The sequence below is a fragment of the Polyodon spathula genome, chromosome 10, assembly GCF_017654505.1.
Source record: "Polyodon spathula isolate WHYD16114869_AA chromosome 10, ASM1765450v1, whole genome shotgun sequence".
In the NCBI taxonomy this organism is placed as follows: Eukaryota; Metazoa; Chordata; class Actinopteri; order Acipenseriformes; family Polyodontidae; genus Polyodon; species Polyodon spathula.
Window position 1 is genome coordinate 30,346,498 of NC_054543.1, and position 23,360 is coordinate 30,369,857.

Consider the following 23,360-nt stretch of genomic DNA (forward strand, 5'->3'; position numbering starts at 1 on the left):
GACTGTAGCTCTTGCAAAGTTGCCATTGACCTCATAGTAGCTTCTCTGATCAGTCTCCTGCTTTTTTCATTGGAAGTTGTGGGGTAGGATGTGTAGATAAATGAAAAAAAGAACCTATTTTAATGCATTTTAATTCCAGGCTATAAGGCAACAAAAGATGAAAATGTTGAAAGGGGGGTGTAGACTTTCTATAGGCACTGTGTGTCCATGCAGTTTCAAAGTTTGGTCAGGTAATTAAGAAAATATACCCCAGCCAATCTTTCTCTTACCGTACAATACCTTGACGTAAGTACATAGGATTTGTACATAGGTTTTAAAATGTCTTTTGTAATGAAATAACTCATTAACATAAATAAAACAAATCACGCTTTTTATTTTTTTATACGAATAACAATCATTGCATACATACAGTAAGTAGTATAATGAAATATGTTTTTGTACAAAATGTGCAATTTACAGAACTTGAATCTTTACAAAGAACAAAACATGTTCATGGACATTTGATATTCATGCACTAGAATTATGAAGTCGGCGATGGCATGCAGTTCTGTGGGCAAAAGGCTTCTCCCTCCTGGTGCTTCGAAGGTGCTCAGGACTCACAGACCTCTAGGAGCACTTGTCCCTTCAGCTACGTTTCCACTGCTTGAACTCAATTCTGGAAATGATTACTGTTGAAACATGCATCACGAAGGTCATGTCCCTACATAATTCAGAACCATACTATACATGACAAGACCTTCTATAAGTTCAGCATTGGACTACACTGCATCCCTGAAAAGCTAATACATGTAAAAAGCATGGTGGTGGTTATTTTGTGGATTTTGTTGTGTTTTATACTGACAAGTGAGCCACATTAAACCACAAATTCCTATTGCAAACAGGGAGAAGAATGTGATCTAAGAATGTCCTATTAACAGAACTTTATTGTAACCAACTTCAGTGCACTGACCTTGCAGTCTGGCTAACCCCTCTTCTCTCAAGTCAGCCTGCTATCACGATTTCATCAGATCTGTCTGATTTCTGTTGAAGCAGACATAAAGTAGCTGCTAAGGTTTATCTCAATAGACACAGCTGTCAGATTGTTTCAAAAACCAAACCATGGTTGACTCTTGTGAAGGTGGTATAGCTAAACTGTTGTGAACTGCTTGCCCAACACCTTGCAATCTAGCTTTAGTTTTGAGAATAAACTGAACTGCTGCAAACCTTGTGTGACCAGATGATCACATGGATTTGGTTAGGAAAATATTAAAAAAAAATAAAAAAAAATTATAATGAATACAAAAATACAAATCTCACTCAAAAAATAATTGATCCTCTTATTATTAAAATGATTTGCCATGTTATGAACTAATTTCCATCCCCACGTGCATTAGTAAGACAATGGTTGTTGGCTGACATTGTTGCCTAACATGTCCACACTATAAGATTAGCTGCTCTACACTGTTTACCAACAGAATCAGTTTGTTGCTGTTGTTATAAAAACAAGATGCCATTTGCTTATATATATATATATATATATATATATATATATATATATATATATATATATATATATATCATCAATGAGGGCCCAGTTGCACTCAACAAAGCTAGTTTTGTTCTTTGACATTTTCATAGCACAATCTGTTGTTAAATTGTGGAAGCTAAACATTTTTATTAACAATTGCTATACATGTATAATACACACTTTACATATGTTATATGGTTGCTAGATACAGCCATTTATTTGTAAGCTTATGCTACATGATGCAAATTCTTGCATACAGAAATATACAGTACATGTTTAACAACTTTCATACACACAAAGAAAGAGTCAAAACACATGGTTTACACCAGTGCATCTCTAAGTCAGATGAGATGAGCTCACAAGAGCCCACAGCATTAGTCATAGTTTCACATGCCTAGTACACACACTGGACATGACAACTAGCCAGCCAAAGCGTAATTGGGAGTAACCACAGGAAAAATAAACTATGCCAGTGCTCATGTGAAGATACTGGGCACAGTAAGGTATGCTTAAGTTTTTTTACAGTTATATTTACTAGGTTAGCACTAATCTTGGACTACTTATGCTACCTTAGGTAAGATAGTCTGTGAAAATAAATAAATGTAAAACTTAATCTCAAATCAACAATATATTATGTAGTCAACAATAATTGCATAACGGAAGAAACTCACATGCCTCCCAAAATAACCTCAGTTAATGTTAACCACTGACACAATTTCATCTGTGTCAGTTTAAACTCACTGTAAAAACATTTTACAAAGAAAAGTAACATATTTTACTAGTCTTTTTGAAGAGTTTCTATCTTTCTTAAAGATTGTGTCAGGAAATCAGTTTAATAAACCGATTCTTTTTGATTAATCTCATTACATATTAAGGAGATTTGTTTTGGGGAAAAGGATAAGTTTTCATCCACCTTTTAGCAAATAATTAATTAAAAAAAAAAAAAAAAAAAAAAGACACAAGTTGGAGCTTCTGAGCATTTACCCCAATCTCTATACAGTTCCTTGGTTATGTGAGTTGTAAGATGGGCAAATGTTTTATATGATTCAGGAGATCAAGAGTGTTGATATCTAATAGCAGCTTCCTTGGAGAAAGGCTGTCCATGTCCATTACATCAACTGCAGAAAAACAAACATCATTAAAGATTTAGGTGCCAGTTAAAAGCTGGTAGCCACGATCCGTATCTCATTTGTAGTTTCACCATTTACCAATCAGCCACAACTTAAGCAGACTAAAATGTTTTTAGGAATATCCACACCAAGTTTCATCATGATCTGTGGTTCCTAAGAAAGAAATACAAATATAAATAGACATAGAAACAAGACTCCTCCTCCTGGCTATCCACTCATAAGGAGCTTGGGCCTTGACCTTGGAAAACTTTATAATTTAGCAAAGGGACGTTATAGGCTAATGTGAAATCTAATCAGCAACCAACACAACCAAGCCAAAACCAGCTTTTTATGGTTTGTGCACTTTGTACCAGTTCAATCTATTAAAAATGATAGTAAAGAGCATTACAATAATAGAAACGTGTGTGTCTGTGCCGTACTCACTGTACCTTGTGGATCTGAGGGGGGAGTTCCTCTTCAGTGCCTTCCTCGGGCACAGTTTCGTGGTGTCGCCCCGCCCGCACCTCCTCTGCCCAGCCGCCCATGGGTAGGCGTGAGAACCTGTGAGCGGCCCGCGGACCGCCGCTCACTGCGTCTGGAGAAAAGGAGGAACACAACAGACATGTTTACATGGGGCTTTTCACACAGCATCTCATCTGAAAGGGCAGTCTAAGGAACAATTAATGTAGCAGGCAAACTGTAATACTTCTAATATGCAATTATCAAAACTGCAGTTCTAGTTTATGATGTCAGTTACATTATGGTTTTGTAACCAGCACCGTAGTCCAAAACTACTAGACTCTTCATTTAAGAGTTCAGATAAGAGATTGCTAACCACACTGCTCCTACAGTATTACTACATCATTGTCTTTAAAAGAAAACCAAACCCCAATGCTTTTAATTGCCACTGAAGTACTGTCAAAATGCAGTAGTACTTTCATTTTAGTTTTTCATTCAAAGTGGATCGCGAGGACATGTATAAAATGCATTCTAAATAAATACATGCAAAATACAAACCCATTAATTTAAAACTACTTCCTTTTTATATTATCTGTTAGGTTTTAATATTAATATATGTTTAAATATTTAAATCAGACACATTAAAGGTGTTCTGTGAGATGGTTCATAAATGTAAGTATGAAGCCCTTGCCATCCCTATACCTGTGGTGCCCCCGTGTCGCCGGTGCCCGGAGCTGTGTAGTGAAGCCTGGTCCTGGTAGGGGTGCTGTCTTGCGGAGGCAGAGGGGAAGGTGGAGGAGCGGGGCAGGCCAATAAGGACCTCGCTTTCCTCGGGGACACTTTCGCTGCTATCGTCGCTCTCCTGCCGGTGCCACGTGTGCCTGGCTGGCTCTGTCTGGGAATGCTGCTTGTGGAGCTGCAGAGAAAGAGATACAGCCATATGTGGTAACTCATGGTGATTGTTTTAGCGACTGGTGTTAGCATTGTGAAAAAGAATCATGAACTGTAGTTCAATCAGAATGTGTGCTATTATTTTCCAGTGTATAATGTGTGTTAGGTAGCCCAGGTGCCTCAGTACCTCGTGCATGTAGAGTGCATGGATGCTCATCTCAGTGGAGGCGTACTCCGATAGCACCATGCTGGACAGCTGCCCTTCCCATGCACTGCTGCCAGAGCTGGCTGTTCGAGCATCAGTGCTGCAACGACAAAGAAGGACATGTAAAAGCAAGGCAAAAACAGATTGGATTTCTAATGCAGACTGAGTAGTTAGCGAAAGGGGAAGTCTTTGGACGAGCTGGCCTGACATTTCATTTCCTGGGTCGGGAAGTCAGTCAGCCTGGAAGAAGGTGAGACTCAGTTGCAGGAATGTATTTACCCGGAAGGTAAACGAGGTAGCAGCTGTAAGCAATAGAGACCGCAGCAAACGCTTACCAAGGGGTCATGTGTGATAGCATAAAGGGGCCAGAGAATCATAAATCTTTTCCTTCACTTTGGTTACAAAACCTAACCTGAAAGGACCCATTCAGTGCGCAAAATAAATAATCGTAAGTGTTTGTTTTGTTTGCCTTGTCTATAATTGTTACTTGTGTGTTTATAGATGGCTAACACGTTCCAGAGCTGTCGCTAAAGGTCAGCAATAAACCAGGACAACACTTCACCACTTGTTCACCACTGTAGCACGTATTGATATTGCACTTCACCACAAGCACTGAGCGCACTTACTTTGGACCTGTGATTGTGTGTGTGTGTCTAATTGTGTGTGTTAGTACTGTGCTTATTATCTGCAGGACTGCAACCCTTTTCACTACTGTGCAATACATGTTGTGTATTGCAAGCTCATTATTGTTTACTGACTGGTCATCAGTTATAAAACCATTAAAAACAAACCATTTCACCTGTACTTTGTTGTCTGTTTGTTTGGATTACTGCACCAGCACCGCACCTGCTATACACCTGCTTAACTAATTACCACTTTGCCCAAGTCTACATACCAGCTTTATCCAAAGCCCAAGCACTTGACTACATAATGGAGACAAATATATTGTTTGACTTATCAGGAGCTCCCCAGAGACAGACAGACCCCCAACACTCCAACCATTCACATAGTACAGCCAGATCAATATACATTGGGCCAGTTTGTTCAAACTTACAACCATATATGAATTTATTTTAATTACAGTATCCACAGGCTTATTTCGGGCAGCTGTTTATATCGGACAAATAGTTTTTGCCGTTTGCCATTCCCATTGATTTCAACAACAAAGGCATTGTTTATACCATGTTAAGCATGCCGTATATTTTGGGCAAACTCAGCTGTTTGGATCTCGTTATGTGCCATTCACATAGATTTAAAAAACAAATGCACTGCTTATTACTGTAGTAATCGCTTTTACCAGTCCTCCAATCAGCTGTTTTCACCTTGTTACCTTGCCATTCACATATATTTCAATACAAATGCAGCACTTTACTGTAGTAAAAGCTTGACAGAGCGATCAATCAGCTGTTTGCACCTCGTTACTGAGTGATTACACCTGTACTGTACCTTGGCTATTTAATCCCTGTATGCAGAGTAGAGTTTACAGTTTGAAAAAAAAGCACTGACTGCAACAGCAAGCAGGGCAGGAAAGAGAAAAGCGATGAGCATCAGCATGAAAACTCAATGTAAATATAATTCTCTGTTAGATGCTGTGCGCTTGCTCAAGCATGCTTGGAACTCTTTCGGTCAGCAAACAATGCAACGTTGCTTCAAAAAAGTTGGGGTTTCTGTAATTGAGAAGGAAAGTGCTGACAAAAACACAACCGAAACTGAAACTCTGAGAACACCAAAGGGGAAAACGCTGACAAGGTCTGCCGTCCATACTTTCAAAAAATGATCGTCCAGATGCGTATCACAGAGAGTTCTTTGCTGGAAACAATTTGCAGTAATGTAGCCTACCTAATTTAAATAACTCTTTCAACACTGCAGACCTAGAAATGGTCTAGAAAAAACTACTCTACTCAAAACGGCAGTCTAGGAAAAATAACTTCACTTGACACAACAGTCCTGGTCTAATGTATTTAATTATAGTATGCTTGTCTTTTTGCCAGTTTCTTAAGTGTTAATAGAGTTACATACAAGTGTTCTTTTTTCTTTTTGTTCACTGAACAGTAATTACAAATCAATACAAAGCATGGCCATGCACGAACCACTCACTCAGGTTAATGCAGGTCTGTTTATGTCGGACAGAGTTTAGTTTTCTTATTACTGGATTCATCATCCCCTAGCCGACACAGTTCCCACATGCCCTTGGTCTAAGCAGGCTGCTCCCCTACACAGACACACACATACAATAGCTCTCTTACCCCGAGCCCGCAATGCCCCTGGCCGCTGTCAGCCCTCTACCGTCGCTGCGGGGCGGGTGAGTGGAGGTGTAGCTCCCGCGGAGGTGCTGGCTGGTGCTGAGTGGGGAGAGGGAGCACAGGGCTGAGGCCACGTCACTGGCGCTGGAGATGTGAGGAGCTGTGTGGCCCTCCCGACCGAACTGGAACGAGCCTATCGAGGGTGGCCCCACCAGGAGGTTAGCAATCAGACTGTGGGGCTGAAAAACACAGGACAGGACACCTCTCTTGTCAAACATCTCATCCAAATGTCTATTAAGAAACTGTAAATACAAGTCAACTAAATTATTAGATTTCATTTTTTATATTTTCACTTTATTAGGCGAGTTTAAAACTCAATAGTTGAGTGACACAGTCAGACATAAAACTACATTTTTACCCATAGTTGGGTCTATCTTATTAATCACAACAATGGTGGATATTAATACAGCTATCCTATCTCAGAAACAACTTTCTATTTTTTTGTTGGTATTTAGTGATGTTTACAAGGTCAATAAATCCTTTGTTTACTTTAAGTAAAGCCAAATATAATACTTACAACAAACTAAACTACTGGCAAAGCAGGAGGAGAGACAGGCAGGTAGGATGGTTTTCTCCTTTTTTGGTGGCTGTCCTTTAGACAGACAAGGAGTCTGATTAACTCAAATTGGAAAGAAATGAGACAGGTGACAGACAGACAGACACACAGTAAGCCTGGTTACCTCTGATTCCGACTGGATAGACTGGATGGATGTGAAGAGGTGGTTCTCTAGCAGCGCCCCCTGCTGTCCGCTGGTGGCCTCGCGCTGCACCTTTCCTTTGAGCTGGCTGATAAAGTGTGTGCTCTCGCGGGGGGGCTGCCAGCGCGGGTTGGTGATAGCGAAGTGCATCAGAGACAGCTCTGTCTTCCCATCCTCCGCCTGCTGGTAAATCGAGGCCTCTGTTTTCCCAGCCGACATCCACTGTCAATAAACGCAGCAACATTAGGGGAATCCGCTGGAATCACAGTAATGGTTCACCACTTAGTTTCTGCTTTAACCCTTAGCACAGTTTAAAAAAAAAAAAAAAAAAAGAGATTTATTACTTATTTATCCATAACTACTGGTATTAAACGTTAAACTAAATACTAAAATAAACCTAATAAGTTAAATTACAGATGTTTCAACTAGAACTAACTGTCACTGAGCTTATTAAGTTTGCTACTTATTCCCTATAAGGTGTTTTGAGACTTTTGAAGCTAGAAGCTGGTAATTGAAGACAGGCCAGGTGGAAATTTCTCAATTTTACATAGGACCACAATCAGACAGGCCACTGTTTGCTGTGTGTTTGTAAATTATAGTTATAAATGACAGATTAATCTCATTTTGGGGTGTAGTCACTTAACAGCGTATCTTTATACCGCCACATTTCAGATATCTAATATAAAGTAATACATTGTCCATAAAGGTTTATGAAAATCATGTCTGGGAGTCCCTTAAGCTCATTTCAATGACTGTGTTATTCGGCACTGTTCATATCGGCACTGTCCGGCACTGTTCACTGTTCATATTGTGTCTTTGAATGAATAGCGAAACACTTTAAAAGGAGTATAGCCGATCAGGTGAATGCACACAATGCACCCGTGTGTAGTTCACGTGCTGCCCCCTCACCGCGGGATGGCCATGCTGCCGGACATCCATCTGTGCGAAAGAGCAGGTGTCCCCAGCGCCCACCACCTCCACAGTGAAGTTGCGGAAGAAGTCGATGATCTCCAGGGCTTTGTGGCGCAGACAGAAGATGAGGATAAAGGGAGTGATCACTGGGCTCAGCAGCTCCTCCAGGATGAACACCTGCCAGCAAACAAACAGACACAGACAACACCAGTTTACAGGCTGAACATGGTAGGGATGCTAAGTTTATAAAGTAGGAGGTGTACGATGCAAGTTTATTTATTCAATAACTTTTCAATAATCATTTCCAGAAATACATAAATGTTGCACACATGTAATCTTGCACACAGTACGTGGTAGAATATCATAAAAAAGAAGTGATCTAATGCAGGACTTCTCATGTTGACTTTTTTGAATGGTTACAAAAAATCCCAATGTCTTAGTTTAAACATTTATATGGGTTTCATACTTAAGTTTAAATGTTTAGGAAATTAAAGAAATCTAACATTGCTATTACTTTAAGACACAGGTAACAGCTTCCACTGTGACAGAAACTTCTGACAGAAACCTTTTCTCTGGGGCAGGTGGTGTGGCAGGCTAATTCTCTAGTTTTTTTCTATATCTTTAATCCCAGGAAGCCTGGGTTCAAAACTGGCTCAGGTCACATGTGAAATTTGTTTGGTAGTCTATACCTTTAACATCAATAAGTAATTAAAAGTGTTTAAATAAATGTTGACATCTCAAAGTTTAAATCTGGTAAAACAACAAACAACTGGGATTCATAGGCCAGCCCAACAAGATTTGAACATTCACAAATCTACTGATTGTTTTCTAAGGTCACAAATGTCATTGGCACCAAAAAGTATTCAGATTTTTTTGTTTAATGCAAAGCTAAATACCCAATTCTCTGCACAGATAATACTATTCAATACAAGGGACTATTAAATTTTTTTATATATTGTAAATAAAATGAGGCACAGTTTTTGACGCCACGTACATCTAAAGGGAAAGCTTTAGTAAGCATGTACGGTTTTAGGGCTCCACTCACTGCTTTGTACTGGAAGAGCTGCGAGAACTCATCCCGAGTCTCGTAGCGATGAGCGTTCCCCTGCCAGTGGTCTGGCATGTAGTGGATATGGGCCAGGATCACCTTCAGCAGCTGCTCTGGGCAAAACACCATATGCTTGTCTGGGATAAAAGACCTGCAATGGACAAACATATTGAATAGGCTTCAGCAGCAAAAGGCTTGTCCAAATGCCTATTTAAAACATACACGTCTACTACCAAATGTTCCAGTGCTAGTCCAGAAATGGAAAAGAAAACCCATATTGTCCAAGTGTTTACTCCATGTCTAATTAACTTCTATTTTTTTGAAATGAGGAAAATCCACACTGATGTATTTACCAATAACCACTGCTCATTTTAATAACTGAATATAACAAAGTTATTCTAACAATTATTTAAAACAAGATTATTTAACTTGAGTGCTGACATTTGTCTACTTGATTTAGTTTCATACAAGTTTTAACAATAATTTATGACTCAAGTGTTTTAAAAGTAATGGCTGAAAATGAAAAGTGTTTCATGGATTCAAAACCTTATAAACCTTTAAAAAACTTATTTTAGGAGCTCCCAGGGGGCGGCTTTCAATTGGCCGAGCGCCACCCAGGGGAAGGGCAAGCTTGGTCAGCCAGGGTGTCCTCGGCTCACTGCGCACCAGCGACCCCTGTGGGCTGGCCGGGCGCCTGCAGGCTTGCCTGTAAGCTGCCCAGGGCTGCGTTGTCCTTCGACACTGTAGCTCTGGGTGGCTGCATGGTGAGTCTGCAGTGTGTAAAGAGAGAGCACGCTGATGGCACACACTTCAGAGGATAGCGTGTGTTTGTCTTCGCCTCTCCTGAGTCAGCGCAGGGGTGGTAATGGCGGGCTGAGCCTAAAAATAATTGGACATTACTAAATTGGGGAGAAAACAATAACAAATAATTGGCGACCACTACATTTAAAATTATTTATTTTCAGTTGTATTAATTAGTTAAAAAAATCTTACAATACGATAACAATTTGATTAAAATTACGCAAATAAAACATAATTACTGAATCATTTCTTGATGTGCTATTTCCAGGGTCGGCTCCAGAAATAATTCCTAGGAGGAGCTTAGCCTCTGGGGAGTGGAGCCAAGGAGAACATTTTGGGGTTAATAAGCTCGACAACCCAGAGCAGCCTCATTTTTGCTTCTGTAGCAGTTGGGATCTCTGAAGTCATTATCATGACTGACCAAAAATATAAATACATACATTGCTAATGTAGCTGATCCTGCATATTGTGCTGTGTCATTGTGAGTGTTTTATATGAGAAATAACTTTAAATCAACACATGCTAAGTTATGACACACAAGGTACAAAACGAGAAATAAAAAGACAGCATTTGTTGTACAAGTAAATGCATGATATTACCACATATCTGTTCATCTGTTGTGTTTAAAATTTGTATAAGATTTTTCACTGTGCAAAATTGCATATGAACTTTTGTTCAACTTTCCAGTTAACAAACAAACAAAAAAAACTCCCTTATGCCTGATTTTAGTGTTAAGTGATAAAGATTAATTAAAAAAAAAACAATTGGGTGTAGGCTATGTAGAACAATAAAACATACTTATAAGCTTCTGGTAAAACTGTTACACATCACATCCATTCTTAATCAGTTTTCAGAACACTTCTGCTGTAAATGTTCACTAATATTGCCAAAAACTTACGTACAATTTCAGTAAGTCTTTCAGGACTAAGGAGTTACACTACCCTAGGATAATTAAATAAACAGTATCTATACTGGAAAAAATGAAAACAGACACAGATATACACCTAGTGTATGAGATCAGTTTACTGCTATGTTATTTTCCTAGACCTATATACAGGTCTGCAGTGTTGAAATAGTTAAAACATGAAACAGCTTTACATGATCTGCCTATATTGTTAAACAGCTATCTAGTGGTGAAATGCATTACACACATATTTGTTACAAATCTGATTAGCTACTTATGTAAACAAAATGTAAATTAATATGTAAAAAGCACCAGAACACGAATCAGATAAAAAGCAAACTCATGAAAGTAAACTGATATATATGAATTCTGACCGTTGTGTCTGGTTCATTTATTTATCTACATTCCGAAGACGTCACTCTCTGGACGCCTGCGCGCTGAGTTTAAAAAAAAAAAAAAAATTATTATTATTTAACAGACACTTTTATCCAAAGCGTCTTACAGAAAATTAAACAAAATATAAAAGTATATAAATTACAGGCAGTAAAAATGCAAAAACAAACATATATATATACAAAACAAATTTAAATAAAGGAAAATACATAGGAATTAAAAAATAGAGTGATTAAGTGGGTTTTGAGAAGATGGCGGAAAGCAGTAAGATTGAACAGTCCTGAGGTTAACCGGTAGCTGGTTCCACCACAGGAGGACAAGGGAAGAGAACAAGTCGGCCAGTAGAGGATGAACAGAGAGGGCGCAAGGGAATACAAGGATACACAAGGGATTGGAGATAGGAAGGGGCAGTATGATGAATTTTAGCCCAGGTTCATTCTCACCCCTAGGCTAATTCCCATGATGGGGTGAGCCTACACTAAAATTCACAGGGGGTGAGAATTAGCCTAGGTTATCCAGGGCTGAGCATTAGTGACATCTGTTGTGTAATTCGGAGTGCTCTCTCGTTGGTTACTCGTTGGATGACGTTAGAACATTTACAATTGCTACAAATTACCAGAGAGAGAAAAAAATACTTGTAATAACCTGTAATTATAACTAAACAATAAGGTGTGTGCAGTGACAATGCAGATTAGGCAAAAACAAGTTGATTATATGAGTATCACCTGGATCGCATCAGTTACCTACACAATCCGCGCATTGGAAGAAGTGGAATGGCTTAAGCCCCTCCCAAGCCTTATGGCTATTTCCCTCTGTAATAAATTGCACCCTGTTCGACAGTGCCCCCTGCCTCACCTGCAGATGGTGACGCAGACCCCCAGCAGGGTGATGGTGGTCAGCACGTGCTCCACAGCCAGCACGTCCTCGTCGTATATGGTCAGGGAGATGAGCACCGCCAGGATGGATCCCGCAAAGAAGGCCACGTTCTTGGCCACCACGGTCAGCAGTGGGGACATGAAGCAATTCATGTACTTGGAGGAGGCCTTGTAGCCCTTGCTGAGGCGTGACATGAGCTCGTGGTCCAGCTCGTTGAAGTGGCGCAGGTAGCAGCGTCCGTACAGGGACCAACAGCGCGCGCCCAGGCTACCGGGCTCCCGCTTGATCACCTCGGTGTAGCTGAAGAAGGCATAGAGGATCTGCCAGATCAGGATGATAGGGCACAGCAGCAGGTTGGCCACCCCGATCCACAGGATGCGAGTGCTGAGCTTGCCCGCCAGCTCCAGCCGGTTGCCGCCCCGCTTGTACTCAGGCTTCAAGCTCCACTCGTTCTCAAAGAGGGAGCCTGGCCCCCAGAAGAAGATCAGCTCAAAGTTGTACTTCAGCCCCCGGGTGTAAAAGACCACATTGCCCAGCAGGGGGTGGTGGTAACGGATAGGCAGCAGGGACTTGTTGACCATGGCCACCATGTAGTTCTTGAAGCGCAAGATGCGGTGGTAGATGTCCAGCTCGCTCAGCTCCTTCTTGTGGATACACATCTGGTGCTCCTTCTGTATCTCGATGATCCTCGTCTGCACCTCTTGCCATGTGTAGTAGGGCAGGTCAGCCTGCACCATGAACCATACAGAACAGCCTTTCATTACAATGTTTCATTTAAAAAAATATATACTTTTTCTTTTTTTTTTTTTTTTTTAAATTTTACAAGGTTGTTCTAAAGTTTGATGGCCCCCGTTCAACAAAGATGTAAAGAGAAAATGCTGTACGGAACACTAAAATTTGTTTTTTTCTCTCCGCAAATTAAGAGTGAAATCTCTGTTACAAAAAAGTCAGTCACATGTAACAGCTTAAATATGATTTATTTGAATAACATGATTTTAAATTATTGTTATTTAGCTTTTGGGAAAAGTCGGTGTGACTCGAGCAAGCACCACTACAGCTTCCCCTCACAGCTCTGTGCTCACACCTCCACCTGAACACCCCTTGAAATCCAGTCCTGGGCTTCTATGAAATACATGTCAATGCTGTAAATTCTAAACCCCCAAAAACAAAAGGCATGAGGAGCTAGGGAATTTCTGTTTTGAGCACTCCTGTTTATTAAATTGTTACTCTTAGTTGTGGATCTCCATATTTTAACCAATGCATTAGCATTAAATATGAATAATTTCAGATCCAGTCAAAGTGCAAACTAGAACAAACTTGTGCGCATCACTTACCATGGGTATCCTCAGTGCATTAATGTAAAAGGAGCGGATCTCCCAATAGCAGCAAATGTTATAGATGAATTTGATGAGGCGATGCAACCAGAACACTCCAGCTATTATCATGATGAAAATGACAAAGGCATTGTCACGGATTCTGGAACAAACATGAAAACATGCTGAAGTCAAATAAAGCTCTCAATACATTGTTTGTATTGTCTTGAAACACTAAAGCACTACAGTTTCATTTAGACAATTGTAATGGATTGTCTAATTTCAAACATCACACATCTCATGCATTCCTTAAACAAGCGCAGATTAAACATCACAGTTGAAAGCTACCTGGCACTGCAGACGTTAGCTGGAAGGAATGCATCTGGAAGAGTCACTTTTACTGTTTCGTGTTCATTGTGGGTGTGGTTCACGAACTTGTTGGCAAAAAGAATGTCATAGTCAACGCAGTTGGTCAGGAACACAGTAAAGGCTACCACAAATATCAATTGCCTACAAAGATGGAAAGAAAATGTGCTTTTGTAAATAAAATTAAGTTTTAAACAAAGCATACAAATAAAAGGGGTACATTTGGTTACATGATATATGTATTTCCACAAGTATTTTACCTTTTTTTTTTATGTATTTAGAATATAAATCCCAGTGAACCACATTAGTTTGAGTTTTTTTCAGCTAGACTTACACCCCCCACCATTAGCACTAATTTTGGACAACCTTACCCAAGGTAACATTAAGTAGTCTTAAGATTAGTGCTGATCATGGTCTGTGAAACCAGCTATTAGCTTCATAATGGCCGGGTACTAAACAAGCACAGTTACAGATTTTTATACAAATCATTTTCCAAAACACCCCAAAAGACCAGCCACTGGCTATTAACAAATCTCTTATTTAATAGGTCTGTTAGCGTACATTGGTGTGATCTGCCTTGGCAAAAAGGCTTTTAGTTATTGCATAGTGGTGGTTAACAATCACATATCATATTCCCTCGGACTGTTTTCATTTCCTGTACGTTCTCTAAACCAATCTTAGGTCAGCCTTCAGAGAAACAGTTTACTTCAAAGACTATTTCAATGCATGATTTTAGCTTGCAGAGAAAAAAAAAGTGTTACTAAAATACTTGACTCAATTCAATAAAATGATACTCACACAAGCTCAAAGATCTCCCCCAGAAGCATGCAGGTGAAGCCATTTTTCTGGTGCAGGTTATAAACGTAGGCAATAACAGTTAACGAAAAATAAGAACAAAACATTCTGCAAATTCACAGTAGCTACCAGTTATGTGCCATGTTCTTTTCCCAAATGCAATTTTAGTTTTTTGGCAGTTTTACAGGATGGATTGAAGCACCACTCCCATGTCTACATTCCAGAAGGGCAAAACCTCTGGTGGGCAATCGGCTGCTTTATCACACAAACTGTACTTAAAGACATCTATTCTACCCTAAAATCCTGTCGCCTCTCAACAAATAATGCTCAATATTCAGCAGCCAAGATATAAAAGGGCAATGACCAATCCCTGACTGAATTTCCCTACATATGCCTCACATATGCCTGTTTTCCAGTTAAAAAGTACCTTCAGTGATTCACCAAATGTGAGTTACTGGGTCATTCCTCAAGAGTGGTTTCGAAAATATGTAAATCAGTATTACTGTATGAATGAACCTACTGAACATGAGATTGACTCTCTATACACATATCAGTAAAAAAGAAAATAAACCACTCCAGAGTTTCCCTCATAGGCTGACATTCAGTGAGCGTCATATTGAAAGTGCTCCCTATTTATGTCCCTTCAGCACTAATCCTTGCTAAGATCCTAAGACAAACATGCATTACTTTTCAGAAAATATTTTATCTCACAAAATGGTAATCTACAGCAAAGGTGCACATCCAAATTCAATTACATCTGCACCTTTAAACTGAAAGCTAACTTAAATTATATTCCCAAGTTATTTCTTGCTAATTTTGTAACTGTGAATGTCTTTTTTCCCCCTTTTTAGCAAATTAGCTTTTAAAATAGCCTCCTCAATTCAAACATACATATATACAGCCACTCTTGAACGCTACAATAATCCCTTTGATATTTCACCCTTTGTGTTTTCCTGATCCCCCTCATTAAGATCACAACACAAAAATTTATATATATATATATATATATATATATATATATATATATATATATACACACACATATATATATATATATATATATATATATATATATATATATATATATATATATATATATATATATATATATATATATATATCAATTTCAATGAAATGGTCACCCAAAGCAAGGGGACTTCAGTCTGAAGCCCAAGTCAGTTAAAAGTCTGAAATGTGTATAACACAGTGTTAGAACACTGGCCTAAGTATAAAAGTGTCTTTGTTAGATGGTCTCTGAGTTAACTAGCATGTTACCTAATTAACCTTTTGTCACCAATTATTGTTAACAGATGAGGGTCCATGATTACTATAAATATAGGTAGCATAGGCACAAGTTTGTCATTCCTGAATGTAAGGGAGCAGAAAATGGCAAAATATGCTCAGTTAAGCAAAGAAAAAAGACAGTCTGTAATTACTTTAACTAATGAAGAGCAATCTTTAAGACAAATCGCAAGAACTTTGCAAGTGTCTGTAACTGCTGTGGCAAAGACCATCAAAAGATTTGAAGAAACTGGCACTCATGAGGACCGAACAAGGTCAGGCAGGCCAAGGGTGACCTCAGAATCAGAGAACAAGTTTATTCAAATCACAAGTCTGCAAAACCGACGATTAACTGCCCCTGAAATACAAGCTCAGCTAAATGCTACTAGAAGTACAGATGTTTCAACATCAACTGTTCAGAGGAGATTGTGTGAAGCTGGCCTAACTGGAAGAATTGCTGCAAAGAAACCATTGTTAAGAGTGCAGAATAAGAGGAAGAGACTTGCTTGAACCAAAAAACACAGAAACTGGACGTTTGAGGAGTGGAAGTCGGTCTTATGGACCGATGAGTCAAAATTTGAAATATTTGTCCAACCTCTGAGTATTTGTAAGACGCAGAGAATGAGCGCATTAGTTCTACATGTGTGGTTCCCACTGTCAAGCATGGAGGAGGCAGTGTCATGGTCTGGGGTTGCTTTGCTGGTGACAGAGTTGGTGATCTTTACCAAGACCATGGCAACCTCAACCAGCATGGCTATCATAGCATACTTCAGAGGCATGCCATTCCATCAGGATTACAGCTAGTTGGGTAGTCCTTCATTCTTCAGCGAGATAATGACCCGAAACACACCTCAAAGTTCTGCAAGAACTATCTGGCGAAGAAGGAAAGTGAAGGACAACTCAATCTAATGACCTGGCCTGCCCAGTCTCCAGACCTCAATCCCATAGAACTTGTCTGGGACGAACTGGACAGAAGAGTCAAAGCAAAGCCACAAGTGCTCTACATCTCTGGGAATTGCGGCAGAAGAGCTGGGAAGACATGTCGGGTGATTTCCTGCTGAAACTTGTTAACCGAATGCCTTGTGTTTGTGAAGCTGTTATTAAGGCAAAGGGTGGCTATTTTGAGGAATCCAAGATTTAGAGACAATTTTCAATTTTCTTGAACATTGCTTTCATACTCCTTATGTTTTGTTTTGTATATTGTAACGTGTTTTCATTTTCAAGTATTTACAGAAACGTATACAACGTTAACATTGACAATTATGAAAAAAAACTAGTTTCCAGCAAGTGTACTCAAACTTTTGACTGGTACTGTGTGTGTGTGTGTGTGTGTGTGTGTATATATATATATATATATATATATATATATATATATATATATATATATATATATATATATATATATATATATATATATATATATAGATATATATATATATATATATATATATATCTATATTATATATATATATATATATATATATATATATATATATATATATATATATATATATATATATATATATATATATTATATTTTGGTGGTTGTGATCATAGTAGTGGGTTAGAACATTTTTTCAATCACCACATCATCCATTTCTCATTGCAACAGGAAGACCAAAAGGATATTCTTTGGAAGAAGAGGTCCAGGTTTTCTATGTGATGCCATTGAGCTGTACGGAAAGAAACAATTTAAACAGAGTATTAGCAAGAACCTTCCACAGCAATACAATATCTCTTTGAAAAGTTTTGTGATGGGTTTGAACATCAAAAACAATTGGGATACTGAGGACTAGTCCAGGTTAACATTCTGTTTCATAGCATGGCCCTGCACTAACACTAAAAGAAGACACTTCTTACACTTGACACCTTCTGGGACATGGACCAGCATGTCATCTCCCCCTGGTGGAGAGTCATTGTAGGACACCTCCAGCCGCTGGTACTCAGTGTCAAAGTGGGCCATTTTACTCTATCCTTCTGCATCAGGTGTCAGAAAACACTCGTCAGGTACCTGTGATAGGAAAGACATAAATCAGGCATAAGGGGGCAATGTACATATTCTGCAGCAGGTAGTAGAAAATGTTTATCCAAAAAAAAAAAATTCCTAACCAAGTTTTGATCTATTTTATTAATTATTTCCCCCACCTTTTTTCTACTCAATATGAAATGTCCAATTCAAATGTTGACTGATGCAACCCACTTTCCAATCAGCTCACCTTGACTCCTACTGTCAAGACATTTGCGTCCTTTCACCCTCGGTTTGAACCTTGTAGGACAAGTGAAGTCCACCTTAGCTAGTCCCTGAATGGTCTTGTCCCGCACCTGACCAGCAGGGGCGCTAAAGTGTAATTAGGTGAACAATCCCCAGAAAAACAAACAAACAAAAATGTGAATTATCATGAGAACTGTGCCCAGCATGTTTTTCCAATAAACAGGAATATAACTAAATTTGTACTTGCAGTTTACATGTCAATTATTTGACTGTAAAGCAAAAATGACAGCTACGGCTAAGAAAAATATCACTGCTAACTCGATCTTAAAAAACTGAAGATGAGAGCAAAATAACTATTTTGTAGATCTCGACTGCTACGAATGTTGACAACGGCACAAATTGCGTTACGACAACTTTGGAAAGCTTGATTTGATTTGACAACAGCTGAGCACAACCTAGTGCTACGCTGTGGCAAAATACTGAAACTGTACAGGATATAAATACTTTCTAGTTTAGTATCTAACTCTGTCATAAAGAATAATAATAACAGATTAACACTTCCTGTTCGGGATTAGAAGCTTGAATTAACCAGTTATTGACGTACTGAATCAATTATACATCTTAAACCACTATGCAACCGCGCAGGACCCGACCCGGTGGTACACAAACAATATCAACGTATACTACTTCTCACTGCCCAAACACTAGTAGTGCAATACTAATAACACAATATGGTAAACATTGCAAAGCCCCGGTTACTCAGTCCCTTAAACTTCCGATTGGCTCAATTTGTAAACCGCCCACAGTAATACTGTAGTAAAGAACAGGCGTTTGAAAAAAAAAAAAAAAAAACATACGTTGTGGAATAAAATGCAACGCACATTTCGTTGTCTGTTTTTATCTGTGGATTGAAACAACACCTGTTACTAAGGACAAGGAAAAACAATACAGACTGCCAAAATCGACATAAGGTCTCATCAAGGCCCTCGTATTTATAGAGCATAACTACGAAGCATTTGCAGTTTCTGTATGGAAGTGTGTTTCCATTTAAACACACTGACGAGTCTTACAGTAATGTAACGATAGATAATTTGGCAGGCTTGGCTTGACTCGCCTTACCTCCATTCCTGTCACTTTGCACACAGTATGTCGCCCAGCCCGTGTTCTTTCTCTTTCCCAAACGCTTCTGGAAAAGGAAAACAAGCATGTATCCAGAATACATGATTGTACAAATTTTCAGTGCACGTTAATCACGCATATAAATAACATAACAACCTTATAGTATTATGTTAGTATCTGTCTAGTTTACAGATATAATATATATATATATATATATATATATATATATATATATATATATATATATATATATATCAATATATATATATGTATATATAATATATATTATTATAACTTTCTACAAAAAGTGTACTATTATTGGTTGCTTTATACTCAATTATCGGTTTTAAACGCAGTTCTTATAATAATATATTATGCATACCCCATTATTGTCTATCTTTCTTAAAAAAACAACACAATACAAGAGTCCATCGAGGAGTATGTACTTGTATACTGGCTGCACTGTTTTCAACAAAAATACGCATAAAACAACAATGAAATTACATTGCGATTTTAAAAAGCCCTTTTGATAATACTCACGTTTTCAAACCCGTTACTTCATGAGTATTTACGAGAACTGTTGTGTGTGGTAATCCCACCGAGGCTAAATATCCTTTTGATTTTTTTGTTTTGTTTTGTTTTGTTTTATTCTTAAAATCAGACAGTCAGTTTTGGTTCCATTTCATAATACCTCAGGACCTTGACAGCCACTGCTGTGATAGGCAACCCGAAATACCAATCAGAGTGCGAGTCTTGACAAAGGTTGCCAATCAGATTTCACAGAGGGTTGGATTTGTATAAAGGCACAGCGAGTGCAGACAGCAGAGCGCAGCGAAGGACTTGAGCAATAGAGCACATGCCGTGTTTATTTCCAGACAGATGTTATGATGAGTCCTGTGCAAGGCCATAATCTCAAGCCCTGTATCGTTCAGTCTCTTTGCAACGGTCGAGGGTCTAAAAATAACGATGGGAGTCTATTGATAAACGTATTTTCATACTTATACTAAAAGTTCTACTCGTATAATCTGCCAGTATTTTTTTTTTTATCGTGATAAAACTTCTGTACTCGACTCGCGCAATGCGGATGGGATTTATGTGTGCAAATTAGGTCTGATTGCGTAGGCCTGTAGTGTAGACCAATCCGTGAGCAGTATTCTGTAAATAATAAAGTGTCCTGTCTGTTGTCATTGACCAGTGCTGGTGCAGTGCTGTATGCATAACAGATCTGTTTCAAAAGAAGGATAACAGTATTTTACAGCCATCAGGGTGGAAACTTATAAAAACTATTTTTTAAAAATGGCTTAGATTAGATGGTGAATGTCACAACATTGTCAAGTTTAATATACAGTTCTGGTCCGTGGACTTCACTGACATTCCCGCATCCTACACGAGTGATATCCATGTAGGTCGGTTTACTGAGGAGAGACAGTTAGAATTAAGCAAAAAAAGTGTGCCAGGCGAGCACAGAGTTTACTTGAGGATGAAAAAAAACATGCATCAACATCACGATCTCCAAGAAAAAACTGCGGTGCAGAGGTCTACCCTTCGGAGTCGGCCCCTATCTCCAGCGCTTCCAGCAGTGTGTATAATTGTAAAAAAAAAAAAAAAGAAAAACTAAATGAATCGGTGAACGGTAAAAAAAAAAAAAAAAAAATCTATTTCTTTTGGAAATTATTGTATTGCGGTATTGCATTTGTGCACATAATACCAATAATTGTTATCTTGTTAACAGCGCTTTGTGATGGTGGTCCACTATGAAAAATGCTATATAAAAATAAGTATTGTTATATTATTACTTAAAAAAGAAAGTATTTCTTTTATATTCCTTTCTTTATATACACGAAAATATATATATATATATATATATATATATATATATATATATATAATATATAGATATATATATATATATTAAATTTTAAATTAAAGCTTAAAATTAGCCTTGTAGTTTATGACCTATCTGTTAATTTTGTTAATTTTACAGTGTTCATTTTTCTGTGGTATATTCATTTTGGATTATTATTATATAGCATTATAAATTTGAATTAATGTCAACCAGCTTTTAAAATAACCTATTTATGAATGAGTTGCTGAGTTAACAGACAAGAGCTGTATGTCTTTTTATTACTGGAATAAAAAACACAAGCACTAGTGGAATACAATATTATATATTATTCTATAAATGTCAGCTTTTTATATTAAATCTTCACCACTTATCTAAATAATAATAGTAATACATTATAACAAATTTTAATGAGAGTAAAAAAAAAAAAACATCAAAGTAACCAATGAAATGCGCTGGCTGCCTGCTTATTTTGAACACCATGGGATTATGTTTTTGCTTTTGTTGCAGGGAAGTTAGTGCAGGCTGCTGAACTGAAAAACAATGAGAGCATCTTGGTGTATCTCAAGGAGAAGGACTGTGTTGCCATGCAATATGCTACAAGAAGTATGTGTGAATCCCCTCACAAGGGCCCAAGGCATCCCCAGTCCTCAGAAGTACAGCATGTTGTTGATTCCCCTGGGGGTCACATTATATTTATAAACATATGCTTTTGTTGTATATACAACACAAACTCATTCATCTTTTTTTTTTTTTTTTTTAATTATTTCAGAGATACCTACCCCAAGGCACATAAGGTATTGTATGAGGACATAAGAAGGAAGAGACTGATCATGAGGTATTCCGGCTTACAAAACTCATTCACTTTTTTAAGCTGTTTGTGAAGAAACACGAAGGAGTGGAACTTTTAAATTACAAGTTAGTGAAGCCTCACATTATGAACACATTTGTGAACTAAATAAGCTTTCTCTGTTTTGGTCCTAGAGCTAACACGCTGCCCATTCTTATGTTTTACAGGAGTTTTTTATTGAAGCATTGGCTGCAGAGAGATTTTCCACGGCTAAGTTTTCATCTACCACCACAAAAAAACATAAGCCAGCTTGTATTTCCTGAGACATTATCAACAGGGACAGTAGTCAGCAGATTTAGAGTATTCTACTTAATTGACTGAGGAAGTAACAACTGAGATCATTGAAGAAGATGCACCTGCCTCTGCATCGAAAAACTGAAGCAACATCACCTGTTGGTCAGGGTTGGAAAATGGACAACAATGACCTGTGGGTGGTTTGGCTGACAGTGGACCCGCCCAGAGAGTGTTATCCTGGTCATCAGTTGCAGATGAGACAGGAAGGTGTTTGTGTCAGTCTTGTGGCTTGTCTTGTACAGATGTCTGTAAATCAGTCTGATGATAATTTCCTTTCAGGTTCAGTGTAAATATGTATATGTTCATTTTGTTTATCATCCTGTTTTGTTTGGTTTTTTTTTATGTTTTGTTGCTTTGCACTAAGTGTTAAAAATAAAAGTTTACATTTTTGTGCACCGACATGAGCTTCCGTGTCGACCACTTCTTGCACCATTCCACATCAGGTATTTGATTTATTCATATTATGTACTCACACACTCCTAATTACTGGCTGAGGTGCCATCCCTGAAAGATAATAAAATTTGACCTGACTGGCTCCTGGGGCAGTTTCAGTGGCCACCTCTTCAGTCTGCAAGAAATTGATGGGTACAGTAATTGCATCTACATAAGAGTATTTGATGTAGTTTCCATGTACCAAGTTTTAGCCAAATAACTTAAATACTAGCGGAGTTATGTAACTATAAAATATGACAAAAATAATTGTTTTTAGCAAAATTGCGTTTTTCATGTTTCTATAGATTAGTGTCTAGTGGGTCTATTGACTTGATACTTACAGGATTTGTAGTCAGTACACATGTCTATCATTCCACCAAATTTCAGCCCTGGGAACCAAAAACTTTGTGAGTTAGTGAGACCAAACATAGCAGGAGTCACCAAAAAGGCACTTTTTCACCCTACCATACATACTTTGACCTCGTAAAAAAACGGGCACGAATCTGAAGTAGAACTTTTGACACAAGCTCTGGCATAATATTGAGTATCCAAAAATGTATAGAAAATTTAGACCCCAGACCACTGCTACAAAACTCATGTTATATGCATATCTTTTTTACTTCAGATTGTGGTCTATATGTTTGAGGACATTGTAAAAGTAAATAATTAAGGAAAATACAACGTGAATATGTTTCACTTGTATTTTTTTGTTTTGTTTTGTTTTTGTATACATTCTTATAAGTTATCAG

General features: G+C 38.2%; 1 protein-coding gene and 1 long non-coding RNA gene across 6 annotated transcripts; one reads left to right on the forward strand and one right to left on the reverse strand.

The window, feature by feature from the left end:
* Window positions 1-353: 353 nt before the first annotated feature.
* Window positions 354-19,885, reverse strand: LOC121322077 (autophagy-related protein 9A-like). Of its 3 annotated transcripts, none has more exons than XM_041261582.1 (17): window positions 19,733-19,884; window positions 19,193-19,259; window positions 18,078-18,199; window positions 17,722-17,872; window positions 17,491-17,534; window positions 14,584-14,648; window positions 13,768-13,929; window positions 13,441-13,582; window positions 12,086-12,834; window positions 9,130-9,283; window positions 8,082-8,261; window positions 7,155-7,394; window positions 6,418-6,653; window positions 4,154-4,271; window positions 3,778-3,991; window positions 3,066-3,211; window positions 354-2,625 (listed from the first exon to the last, which is right to left on the reverse strand). In XM_041261582.1, exons 4-17 carry the CDS (start codon window positions 17,822-17,824, stop codon window positions 2,617-2,619), a joined length of 2,562 nt encoding a protein of 853 aa, XP_041117516.1. In that variant the 5' UTR covers window positions 17,825-17,872; window positions 18,078-18,199; window positions 19,193-19,259; window positions 19,733-19,884; the 3' UTR covers window positions 354-2,616. The 3 variants fall into 3 exon arrangements, with proteins under 3 accessions (XP_041117516.1, XP_041117514.1, XP_041117515.1); XM_041261580.1 differs by lacking the exon at window positions 354-2,625 and adding an exon at window positions 2,640-2,790 and having other exon boundaries at window positions 19,733-19,885; XM_041261581.1 differs by lacking the exons at window positions 354-2,625; window positions 18,078-18,199 and adding an exon at window positions 2,640-2,790 and having other exon boundaries at window positions 19,733-19,885.
* Window positions 19,886-20,030: 145 nt separating this feature from the next.
* Window positions 20,031-22,585, forward strand: LOC121322078. 3 transcript variants are annotated; one of them, XR_005951002.1, is made up of 4 exons: window positions 20,031-20,771; window positions 21,546-21,691; window positions 21,808-21,953; window positions 22,053-22,585. It is a non-coding gene; the product is annotated as an uncharacterized LOC121322078 (long non-coding RNA). The 3 variants fall into 3 exon arrangements; XR_005951001.1 differs by having other exon boundaries at window positions 20,324-20,825; window positions 21,546-21,641; window positions 22,053-22,560; XR_005951000.1 differs by having other exon boundaries at window positions 20,336-20,771; window positions 21,546-21,641; window positions 22,053-22,558.
* Window positions 22,586-23,360: the final 775 nt, after the last annotated feature.

Coding starts and splice junctions, on each gene's coding strand:
- LOC121322077 (XM_041261581.1), bottom strand. CDS start 17,824: ATGGCCCACTTTGACACTGAGTACCAGCGGCTGGAGGTGTCCTACAAT. Junction 4,272..6,417: donor AGGGGCATTGCGGGCTCGGG/GTAAGAGAGCTA, acceptor TTGTCGTTGCAG/CACTGATGCTCGAACAGCCA. Junction 2,791..3,065: donor TCCCCCCTCAGATCCACAAG/GTACAGTGAGTA, acceptor TTTCTTTCTTAG/GAACCACAGATCATGATGAA.